Source organism: Cynocephalus volans, chromosome X, assembly GCF_027409185.1.
Source record: "Cynocephalus volans isolate mCynVol1 chromosome X, mCynVol1.pri, whole genome shotgun sequence".
NCBI classification, from domain to species: Eukaryota; Metazoa; Chordata; class Mammalia; order Dermoptera; family Cynocephalidae; genus Cynocephalus; species Cynocephalus volans.
This window is the reverse complement of record NC_084478.1, coordinates 56814765-56827285: the sequence shown is the minus strand read 5'-3', so window position 1 is coordinate 56827285 and position 12521 is coordinate 56814765. Positions and strand designations below refer to the sequence as shown.

Sequence of the window (12521 nt, the reverse complement as noted above, 5' to 3'; positions counted from 1 at the left end):
GCACCCTATTGACATTTTGGGCTGGATAATTCTTTGTTGTGCAGGACTGTTCTGTGCACTGCAGGATGCTTAGCAGCATCTCAGGCCTCTACCCACTAGCTTCCAGTAGCATTCTTGCCCCACCCCTTACCCATCAAAAACAGTTCCAGTTATCGTCAAATACCCACCCCCATCCCCTCAGAGAACCACTGATTTAATCCATGGTACATATTCAAGTTTCATCAGTTTTCCCAATGACCTTTTATGCTGTTTTCTCAAAGTCCAAGATTAAATACACATCGCCTTTGTCACAACTTTTTATCCTTTTTTAATCTGGAGAGTTCATATTCTTTGTGTTTCTCGAACATTTTGAAAACTAGAAGCCAATGTTGTTGAACGTCACTCAATTTGGGCTTCTTTGATGCTTCTTCATGATTAGATTCAGGCTACACAATCTGGCAAACTATAGCACAGAAATGACACAACGTCCTCTATAGTGTATCATTATCAGAAGGCACATCATGTGACTTTGCAGCAATATTCATAACACTAACTTTGATTACTTGGTCCACCAGGTTGCTCCACTGTAAAGTTACTATTTTTCTCTTTATAAACAATTTGTGGGGAGATACTTTCAGACTATGTAAATATCTTGTTTATCAAACTTATCAACCTGTTTTAGAAACCAATCCCCTTCCCCGTTTTTATTTAGATGCCAACACATTGTATCAAGAACTGGGATCCTGGACACAGGGTAGAACTTCAGAAACATTCCATGAAAGCCAGACAATAATCAAAAAAAGTCAAGATATAAGAAGATTCTTCTATGCTAAATAGAAAGGAGAGGCCCTCTCACTACAGGGAAGCTTTCAGGCTGCCAAAATGAAAAAACAAAACGGATTGTACTTTTTGTTGTAAACATCTATTTCCAAATACCATGATTTGTTAGCAGTCAAATGAGAATGATCCACTTTTGACTCATGTTGCCTAGGTGGCAGATATCCCACCGAAAACAGTGAGAGGAATTATATGAGACTAAACTAACTCAGGTGTCCATGAAAGTGGGTAGGTAGAGGTGGAGAATCATGGCTGAGACTAACAAATTGGTTTTGATCATCATAAACAGCAAGATGCCTGGGGCCCATTTCAGAACTCATCATAAAAGACAAAGTTCACCTTTAAAAGACATCTTTATTGAGACATAATTCAAATACCAAAAAACTGCACCCATTTTAAACACAGCTTTTGCATAGAGTTGTATAATTACCATCACAATCTTTGTCTACATTTTTCATCACTTCAAAAAGAAACACTGTACAAATAACTCCCTCCCATTTTCCCCCACCCTAGTCTATTTGAGACATTTCCTATAAATGCAACCACCCAATATGTGGTCTTTTCTGACTTTTTTCCACTTAGCATGTTTTCAAGGTTCGTCCATGTTGTAGCACATATTATTCTTTCTTACTGCTGAATGGTATTTCACTGTATGAATATACTATAATTTTGTTTATTCATTCATCAACTGTTAGATATTAGGGTTGTTTCCACTTTTTGGCTATTGTGAATAATGCTGCTATGAACATTCATGTCCAAGTATTTGCATGGACTTATGCTTTCATTTCACTTCACTTGGGTATATAATTGGGAATGGGTGATATGGTAAATTCTATGTTTAACATTTTGAGGAACTGCCAACCTGTTTAGGAAGATGGCTGCACCATAGCAACATACGAAAGCTCCAATTTCTCCACATCTTCACCAAAACTTGCTGTTGTCTTCTTTATCATCCTAGTAGGTGTGAAGTAGTATATCTCATTGTGGTCTTGATTTGCATTTCCCTAATAACTAATGATACTGAGATTCTTTTCAAGTGCTTATTGACCATTTGTGTTATCTTCTTTGGGGAAATTTCTATTCAGATCCTTTGCCCATTTCTTGTCTTTTAATTGTTGAGCTGTAAGAGTTCTTTATATATTCTAGATACAAGTCCCTTATTATCAGATATATGATTTGCGAATATTTTCTCCCATTCTTGAGTTGATTTTTCACTTTCTTGATGATATCATTTGCAGCAGATAAGTCTGAAATTTTGATATAGTCCAATTTGCCACCCCTCCTGTTCCCCCCCCCCCATTTTTTTTGCCTAACCATTCTGCTTTCCCTAACCCAAGGTCACAAAGACTTAATTCCTGTTTTCTTCTAAGAGATTTAAGTATTACTTTTGGGTCTAGATCTACTGATCTATCCTTGAGTTCACTGATTCTTCTGCCAGCTCAAATCTATGGCTGAGCCTCTACTGAATTTTTCATTTTGGTTATTACACTTTCCGAGTGCAGAATTTCCATGTAGTTCTTTAAAAAAACTGGCTGGTAGGGAAATCCAAACCCTTGACCTTGGTGTTACCAACACCATGCTCTAGCCAACTGAGCTAACCAGCCAGCCAAAAAACCCATCTATTTCTTTACTGATATTCTCTATATTAGAGACTGTCATCATACTTTCTTTTAATTCTTTAGACATGGTTTCCTTCAGTTCTCTGAGCATAACTGTAATAGCTGCTTTCAAGTTTTTGTTTGCAAAGTCCACCATCTGGGCCCCTCCAAAGGCAGTTTGTGTCAGTCTAAGGGTCGCATCTTCCTGTTTGTGTTTTCATGTCTCAGAATTTTTTGTTGAAATCTGGACATTTTAGATATATTGGGCAGCAACTTAAATGCTGATCCCCCTTTGCTCCCCAGTTGATGCCATTTGCTGGGTTGTTTAGTGAATGCGTTGAACTAACTCTGTGAAGTCTATTTCCCCCACTACGTGCAACCTGATAGCTATGCTCAAATGTTTCCTCTTTGTTTTTATCTTTTAGTCTGGCTACCTGGGGTTGCCCCTGGGTCAGTATAAGCTCCTTATTGGTTAAAAGTTGTGGTTAAGCCCTCTTGACCAGTTAGATTTTTGCCTTTTACCACTGGATGTGTATGTGGTTTGGAGGCTGCTATCACGGTTCAAGTTTGTTTTTGTCCTACATTCAGTGAGGGACTAGTAGCTTTAATATGCCCTTTTCAATCCAGAGAGAATGCAGTCTTGGGTACGCACATACTCTTCCAGATTGCCAGGAATACCTGCAGTTTTTAAGCCTGGCTTCTGAGGAGTCATCCCTGAATCAGGGTAGCTTATTGTTCATCTAGTGTTCTGTTTGTTCAGAAGCTGTATTTAAGTCCACTGTGTCAGTGAGGCTTTCGCCCTTTGCTGAGGGATCTGTGTGCAGCTTGGAAAATGTTTTCAACTCGCCCCCCTGTCCTGCTCTGATTACTTCTGAGTGGGTACAGCCTAATGCATACACACAGCATTCCTGACCCTCAGGGTTGATGATGATCCCAGCAGGGCTCTTTTTGGCTGCCTCTTTACCTAGAGATCTCTGTTAAACTTCTGGCTGCTCTACCATTTATCTTGTTGATAGCAGTACAAAGGAGCTACAAGTATCCTCTTAATTGTTCTTCACCAAAATCTCAATTTTTTTTTTTTTTTTTTTTAAATAACACCCTTAGGCATGGCATGTTCTGGTCCAAATAAAGTCAGTCTGTTCAAGTATAACTGCTGAGCTCTTTGTTCTCACATCTTATCTCTCCTGCTGGGCAGAATGTCTGTGCCACTGAACAGGAGCTGGAAGCAGGACAGTGGCCAGCTTCTCACAGAATAAAACCCCTGCCTTATGAACAGGTACTGGTGTGTGGAAGCTCCTGATTTTCTCAGATCGCCTCCCCACACACAAAACTTCCACCCTATGAGCAAGCTGGGGTGGGAGTAATCAGGGCACCAGTATCCTCAGCCTGCCATGCCTGGAGTAAAGCCTCCACCCTGTGAGTAGGCACTGCCCCTGCTTCTTAGTCAGATCTACCAGGAGTAGAGTTTCCACATGACAGAGCTGAACGTGGGGAGAAGAGAGCGAGTTGTGGCTCAAATGCTACAGATCCTTGCTGTTTTTTCTGAAAGTTAATAGATTTTTTTGAATACATGTTTCCTATTTGCTATATCCCTTTAGGACAATTTCCAGACATTTAAAATGATTTTTTTAAAAATATTTTTCTCCAGTTAAATAGATGTTTTATTAAGAAATTCTGCTAAGAATCCTACCACACCATTCCAGAAGTTAAATCCCCCATCCCTTCGTGTACTTTTCATCACATGTTCTACATTTATTAGTTGGCATTTTCCTTTATATCCACATATTTATATTTTATTCAACGAGTTCAATTATTTTCAGTATTTATTTTAGCCAAGTTTTGGCCAGTGAAAGCCAACTCCTGTACCCTTTTTACTTGTCAACATGATCCTTCGAGCACTTTCTAAGTTCAAGGATCATCTTATACCTTCTCTGCTCCAGGCCTGCAAACAGCTATTTCTCCAGAAAGGTATAAGCTTTTCATAATATAGATACTAGCTTTATTTTTTCTTAACCACAAAGAACCCACACAGGCTTAACAGTACTACATGGCTGATGTGTAGGAATGAGTCAGAGGTACTGAGGAAGTCTAGCCCAGGTTCTGTATCCTAACAGAGCACTGTTGGTGAATGACACACGAAGAAATATTTTTTATGGAAAATGTTCCCAAAAACTATCAGCAATGGATGTAATAGGTTAGGTAGAAGTAATGGAAAGTGGCAGTCCTTAGAAAACATAATGCAAAAATGTGATCTACAGTAAAGACAAGTCATCCAACTCTATCCAGAAACAAGGAAAAATGATAAATTAAACTTTCAGTAAGTATTCAAGTCAGTACAATGAGTATCCTACCAATGAGCTAAAACTTGAATGAAAACTGAAAGGTGGTTTATACTTTGATTTTGCAGTTCTAAAGTAAATTATGGTTTATGCCTCTGTCATAAAAGTATTGTACGAATCCCATTAGGTAGGAGGCATTATTCAGCAGGATAACATCAGGCTTCCACAGTTCACTAGTATTCTCGATTTCTGATAACCACCTCACCAGTATTAAGTATTTGTCCTGTCAATATTTCAACTCCATGCGCATCTTTAGCTTTGGGGAAAAAAAATTTCCTCAGTAGCATGATCAGTTGATTTCGTCTCCTGCTTTAACATCATTTAGATAAAGGAATGAACTTATTAAAATTCTCTCCAGTAATTTACTCATGTGTTCTCACTAGTGCCTTCACGCACTGGTGTTCATCAAATCATTCTTTAAAGGTTTTTCATATGCATGCAACAGACAAGTTGGTAGATGATGTGACTACAGAAGTGATTTAATGTTGTGAAAAGTTTTAGTAAGAGAATTTTACTAGCTTTAAAAATTACTTTTACCCCCATATTTAAGTATCTGTAGGCTGATCAGTATTAATTACAGTAGTGTAACAAATTAGAGGAGAAAAAATATCAAGGTTAGGACAAACAGAAGGTGTGATATCGATGAATCCAGAGAAAAATAGAATAGCAAAAAATCAAGTGCCTACTATGTGCCAGGCATTATTCTAACATAAAAAACTTGCCCAGGATCATACAGTCAGTATGTCTGGGTCATGTTTCAAACACAGACCATCTGACTATGCAGACTCATATCTCTTACTTTGTGGAGATACAGACCATATAAGGAAGGGAAACTGAAGAATACAAACATCCTTGTGGCCATGAAATTGAGATGAAGCAGTAACTCATGTAGAATTCGACTAAAATGGAGCAGAAAACCCTAGTGAGGCTGAACTGCACATGTACTATCTCCTGAATGCCCTGACAGCAGGGTTCCCAACCTCCAACAATGAAATTGAACAAACCACCATATGCAAATAAAGAAAATAAAAATAAGAATTAAATCACATGTGATTTATATGGCTCCAATTTGGGGGAAAGCCTGCATTGGCAACTGTGAGGGCTTTGTACCAAGAAAAGATGAAATCACAGAGTCTGAGTTACAGTAAACTGAGCCCAAATGCTTGGGTGTACTGCATACAAACATAATTTCTCTCACTAATTTTGGTTTTCTGCCTATATTGCACTTATTGTTCTATCATTCTGCTTAGAAGGAACCAAGGACTGAAATGATAAAAGATCACTGTCTGGCCCATCAGCTACCCAATGCTTAGACTGCTTATCTACAACCTATCACCTAGGAGGACTCAGCTGGCTCAGAAAAGATAACTGGAAGAACAAAGAGTAAACAAAATCAGTAGGGGTATCTGAAGAGTTGCTTAATCTTTCAATTATGCTTATCTGAATTTTATTTGGAAATGCAAAAATCTGGTGATTTATGAGCACCATGGGATTTTCTTCAACAATGTCAAGAGTCTACTCCTCAAAAAATGAGTATTGCAAATATCCTTGGTTTTAATATACACTATTGGTAGATCCTACTATATATAACATGTTAAATGAGTGTTATGTTCAGCAACCATTATGTTCAATTCTATCTGTAACACTGGTAATATAATGTTTTCTTATCTATGGCTTGGGAACAAACTTAAGCCTATAAGATGGCAATTTCTTTCTGCCTATGAATTTGGCATAAGAGAGAGGAAGAATAAGAACCTGTCTATACTCTAGCACACACAGACTCTGACACAAATGTCAGAGGACAAACAAGCATTGAAACAAGGCTCCATGTATGGCAGGCACTTAAAAATGGTCTATTGAAATCACAGGAAACATTACCCCAACATGTTTAAATAATTTCACACTTTGAAAAACAATGTGAATATCTGGATTCTGGTAGCTTCCCCTCTCCATTCTTGTGAATTTTTAATTCATAAAGTCTGAAGCACTTATGAAACATGGACTTAGGATTATAAAAGAACTATAACATATGCAAGAACAGCCTTACACAAAACAAGTTTTCTTAAAAAGCTAAAGGTGGTGGTAGTACCCTAAGAAGGTAACAACCAATTGTAGTACAAGCAGGCAGAGCTCCCCAGGCAGGGAAGAAAAAGAAATCAATTTAACAATGAGAGCTGGGAAGGCAAGCACTTAGTAAAGAGCCTTGGAATGCTAGCCTGAAGTTTAGGTTGTGCAAGATTTGGAAATAAAAGTGAATCATAAGTCCACAAAGGAACACAATTTATAAAACCAATTACTTTCCACCTTTTAAAATAAATGTTATTTCTAAGGTAATTAATAAAAAAAAAGTCACTGTGTATTTCCCAGAGTCCACCTTATCTTACAATACGTACCTCTAGCATATAGTCTCATGCTTTCCATGTAAGTTGCAAGGTTTTCTGCTACCAAAGTAACTAGGGCATGATTGTGCTGAAGTTGATTGATTAAGTCATGGCGATAAAATACATGGGGACTTCGCTGAGTTTGACTGAAACGAGAAGAACTTAACAATATAATTAGGCAATTAAATTCTGTTGTAATCAAGAGTTTATACTATCTAAATTTTTAGCTAGTAATTTAAAAACTGAACAAATTATTTTTCTGTCCATTTACTTCCTTTACTAATAATATCAAGCAATTTAAAAGAAAATAATGCCTAAAAAAATAAGACACATATTCCATCATTCTTATTTTACACAAAAGCCACAGAGAACCAGTATTCTCCAACTTTGCCCCATGGGAGTCTACTTCAATGACTGATTTCCACTCCTACACTATAGTAGTATCAAAGCGCTCGTGTTAGGTTACTTGACTCTTTCCAGAATTATAAAACAGAAACACTCCTTGACTAGTGTCACAAAGATTATGCTATAACTGTAGTGAAGAATTTAATCAAGGAAAACTTTTTCATTAAAATTTTATTTATTAGCTATTCAAGGTACATTCTGGGACATGTGGTTTGTAGCCATATTTGCCAACAGGTATCACCAAAAAGACATCTAATTCCTTTCCACTCTTTTTTGTCACCTTTACTGAAATTAATGAATTTTCACAGCCATTACTACTATTCTTTGGCAATGTGGCCACTGTATCTTGAAAGAGTATGTGAACTATTATATCCATCTGCAACAAATGGATTCATTTGAGAAAGGCCAAATGGCATATGTATAGTGAGCCAAACATACTCAAAATATGTCTCTCAAATAAATGTTACTGCCAATAAGATATATGTCTAAATTTTATCTGGTGTTTATCCCTATAGCTTTTCCAATTTCATATTTTTTCTAGCCTTAAAAAATATGAGACCAAGTCCAACTGTTTAAAATCAAGACACATATATATGACATTTTCAACTTCTGTTTTAGGTACAATCATAGCAATCTAGAGTTGTAAAGAATCTTGGAAATGATTTAATTTTATACGTAAGAGAAATATAATTCTTCAGACAATATTTACAGGATTAAATAACTGGTTTGACACAAGGTTCACAATTAGAAATCCTGGCTCCACTTTGAGTATTCTTTCCACATTATTTTTCCCTTTCATTTTATCAGTTCCAACTCTATTATCAGAAAATACAAGGACATATTATTTCAGTAACCAGAATTTGGCATCTAAGATAGATAGCTATTAAGGGCTGGCTGGTTGGCTCAGTTGGTTACAGCACAGCCTTGTAACACCAGGTCAAGGATTTGGAATACCAGCCAGCAGCCACCACCACCCCTCCAACTCCAAAAAAAACAACACCCCACCAAAAACACTATTAAAATGAAATTTAGCTAAAATAAAATTTTTTTAAAAAACTTTTGACTATATCTTGATCATCTTTCATGTCCTTGAAGTCTAATCTTTGAAGTTAACCTTAAAATTAACTATTAAAAAAAGGAAATAGGTTTATTTTTACTTTGAAAACTACTGTGTAGTAGTATGATGTTTCAAAGTTAATAAAGGCAGGAAGGATAAAATGAAACGAATGAGATTAGCAGATACAACATACTTGCTGCAAATAAGAGATAATTCTGAACCAGGAACCTGAAGGCAATATCTTGATTCTGAATCATTTTGATTCTGATACTTATTTAATTATGCCTTACTTCCTCATCAATAAAACAAAGTAGGTAGATACAATAAAGGATTCTTCCTTTGTTCCAAACTAACCCTTCTCTTAGTCTCCTATCACTCCACTAATTTTCTTTCTTTAAAATTTGCTTTTACCAACTGATATGTTGCTTCTTTTCAACAGAATACATAAATAAAAATATTGAAATTTTCTATGTTTAAAAGTCTTACCTCAAATTTTGAGGTGCTTCACCAAATAAACTACAAATTTCTCTAATTTGTTTCAGTGCGGGAATAACCCATTTCTCATTTGTGCGAAGTTCTTCTATAAAGCGATCTATCCACTGGATCTTTTGTGTGTCACGGTCCTTAAACAAACAATTTCCATATTTTATACAGATCAATACTCAGGAGAATTCTACCTTCAAGTTATTTTGAGAATGGCAATATACAAGCTTTTCTTATGAGATTTGCATCACTAACATACTATAATTACACTGTAATTATAGTAAAGAGTTTAATAATAAAAAAGCTTTAAGTACATTTTTATTTCACATTCACTACTAAAACTCCAAAAAGCGAGGCATTATTATAAAAAAGCTCAGCATTACATGGACTCAAATATATCTATACAAAAGTATAGATTTTAAGTATTAGGCACACTGACAGAACAGTTCATTTTTAAAGTTCGCTAAGGGGCTGGCCTATTAGCTAACTTAGCTAACTCAGTGGAGCATTGTGCTGATAACACCAAGGTTAAGGATTTGGATCCCTGTGCTGGCCAACCACCAAAAAAAGAAGAGAAAATAAATTTAAAAACTTGCCAGAAGTTAGGTATTCAGTTTTTATCCAATGTTTTAAGAAATTCTACCATATCACAGAATTTAGCATAACATCTAATGGCCCTGATTGTTACTCTAAATGGATTTCTTTTTAGCAGTGAAAAACACTGAAAATTTATATTTTTCTAAGAAAATAATGGCATGGCAACTAAGTAACTTTTTTTTTTTAAATCACCAAAATCAAAATAAAGACATATCCACATACAAACAAGGAACAGAGATGGGTACATGTAGTTAGAAATTAAGAATGTTACAAATTCATTATTATTCTGATTACGGTATTTTACTTCTCAAATCTTAATTTACTCCCTTTCCCTAAGTCAACAACGATTACTACAGAAGTGCAGGTTTGTGGACCTAACAATTTTATAAGTTCAGAATATTTCATTTTTGCATGCGTAAGTGGGGAAAACAATTTTGTGTATATATTTTTTTAACCGCTAATGTTTGGTGTTATTTTTGCAATATATGGACATTCCTTTTTTGGTAACAAAATTGGGATCATAGTCTAAGTGTTTTGCATTAAACATTTTCTACATCAGTAAAAGGCTTTCTACATCAATAACCATTTTTAATGGCTGCATAATACAACACTGTATAAACCATTAGTAATTATTCAGGAGGCTTCCAAGTGTTCATGTCTATAAACATTAATGAATGTCCTTGTATGTAGCTTTGTGTCCTTTTCTAATCACTTCTGAGAAATTTCTAAAAGTAGAAATGCTAGGTTTAATAGGCTGCACATTTTTAAGGTCATAAAAACATCTGTATATGATCAAATGTATCAGGCTCTCAAAAAGCAGGCTTTTTTTTTTTTTTTGGCAAGTGGAGGGAGTTGGAGGATGACTTTTTAAAAAATGAAAAATGAAGTTGTAAAAGGCAACACTCTATTAAATTTCGTGAAATCCAACAACTATTTATGGATTAATGTGTAAAATGTTGTGCCACGCACTGATACTGTGGGTTGCACAACTCTTATCTGAAATGCTTGGGATCAGAGGTGTTTAGGATTTCAGATTTCTTTTGGACTTTAGAATATTTGCAGAATACATACCACTCGAGCATCTCTAATCTGAAAGTCCAAAAGGTTTCAGATTTTGGAACATTTTAGATTTTCAGGTTAAGGATGCCCAACTTGTAACAGCTAATTAATTAATTAAAAGAGGAGCTACTAGTTAAACCCTTGATAGCAAATGTACTGCTCTGATTCAAGACTGCTCGTAAGGTCTCTTGGTTTAATGAAATAATTTTAACTGAAGGCTCTTATTACTACTTAATATGCTGAATAAACACTTAATGAATTGTCACAAGCAAGCATAGTCAAAAACAGAGTAGTATCTGAATTAGATACACCCCATTTGGACTTCTCTTAGCTCTTGCCTAACTACCAGTTCACCAGGGTAGCAAATAGTTTTATTAACAAGTGGGAAATTACTCAGCAATGTTCATTTTACCACATCTTAAAAGATACCCATGCTACAAGTTAGAACGCAAGGAAGCTGTCGTGTGATTTGCTGTGAAGGCACTAAATGTTTTATTGTTAAGGAAATCCTATTAATTTTTCTTAACTTCCCTATGACCAAAGAAAACCTAATTTCTCCTACCTCTAAGGTACATAATCAGCTTTAGCATTTTATGATCTATTTGAAACTGGTATTTTAGCACCATACATTTGATAATACTACCACTAAATAACCTGTTTTATTCTTTCTCCCAAGGAAACTAAAATGCTTTACAAATGACTCACAAAACCTAGATGTAGACCTAGGTAAACGAAGGTAGACATATGAATAAAGTAAGCCAATTCCTGAAGATCATTTAAAAAATAACAATGTTGAATAACCTGGCACTATCCTGTAACTTAGAAAATTCACAAAAAAGTGAGCAAAGCAGCACACCCTTACCTGGGAGCAACTGTAATCTAGTATTTTTATGTGGGCACTGAGAGCCAGGTCCATGATATCTACAGGCACATCATCACTGTGGGCCAGATTCCACAACAGGTTCAACACTTTATGTGCCATCACGCCATCCTTGTCATCTTCTGCAAGACGACGTATCAGCTCAAGTAGCTTTTCACGCTGCTTTTTACTTGCATTTGTCCAACTGGCCTATAAAAAAAATTTTTTTTAATTATATGAAAACAACACCTATTTGGACATCACTTCTTACAGTAAGTGTCACCAGATTAACTATATTCGATTCATCAGAAAAACAATATAGCTAGTCACAGAATTATACAAGTGATATCTGAAAGATGTTAACAGCAGTCATAGGACAGAGTTAAATTCCAGAGCAAAGAAAAATCCTCTATTTTCAGTTAAATACCTTATACCAGGGTTTCCCAACCACAGTACTACTGATATTTTGGGCTGGAAACTTCTGTTGTGGGGGCTGTCCTGTGCATGGTAGGGTATTTAGCAGCATCCCTGGCCTCCACCCACTTGAAGCCACTAGCAACTCCTCTTCCCAGCTGTGATAACCAAAAATGTATCCAGACACTGACAAATATCTCAGGGGGGCAGAATCCCCACCCACCCACCATTGAGAACCACTACCTTAGATTCAGTCTGTTACTTGTAACTCTAAACTTATATTGAAAGATGGCAAAGACAAAGATTTTCACAAGTGAAAAAACTGATTATAGAGCAATGTGCATTACACATTTGAAAACAGAAATGTCTGTGACAAAGTCTAAGTTATTAACAAAGAAACAAAAATCTCTACCTTACACAGAAATAATGATATGTTATTTTGATTTAGGAGGAGACAGATCATTTAAAAACTCCAAAATGAAAAAGAAAAAACCAACCTCTAAAATGGTATTT

At 35.9% G+C, this 12521-nt stretch overlaps 1 protein-coding gene across 1 annotated transcript in view; it reads right to left on the bottom strand.

Moving 5' to 3' along the window:
* USP9X (ubiquitin specific peptidase 9 X-linked) overlaps window positions 1-12521 on the bottom strand; it is a 123580-nt gene that overhangs the window by 57548 nt on the left and 53511 nt on the right. The window contains 3 exon segments of the mRNA XM_063084472.1: window positions 7147-7280; window positions 9083-9219; window positions 11598-11804. Coding sequence (XP_062940542.1) covers window positions 7147-7280; window positions 9083-9219; window positions 11598-11804 — 478 coding nt within the window.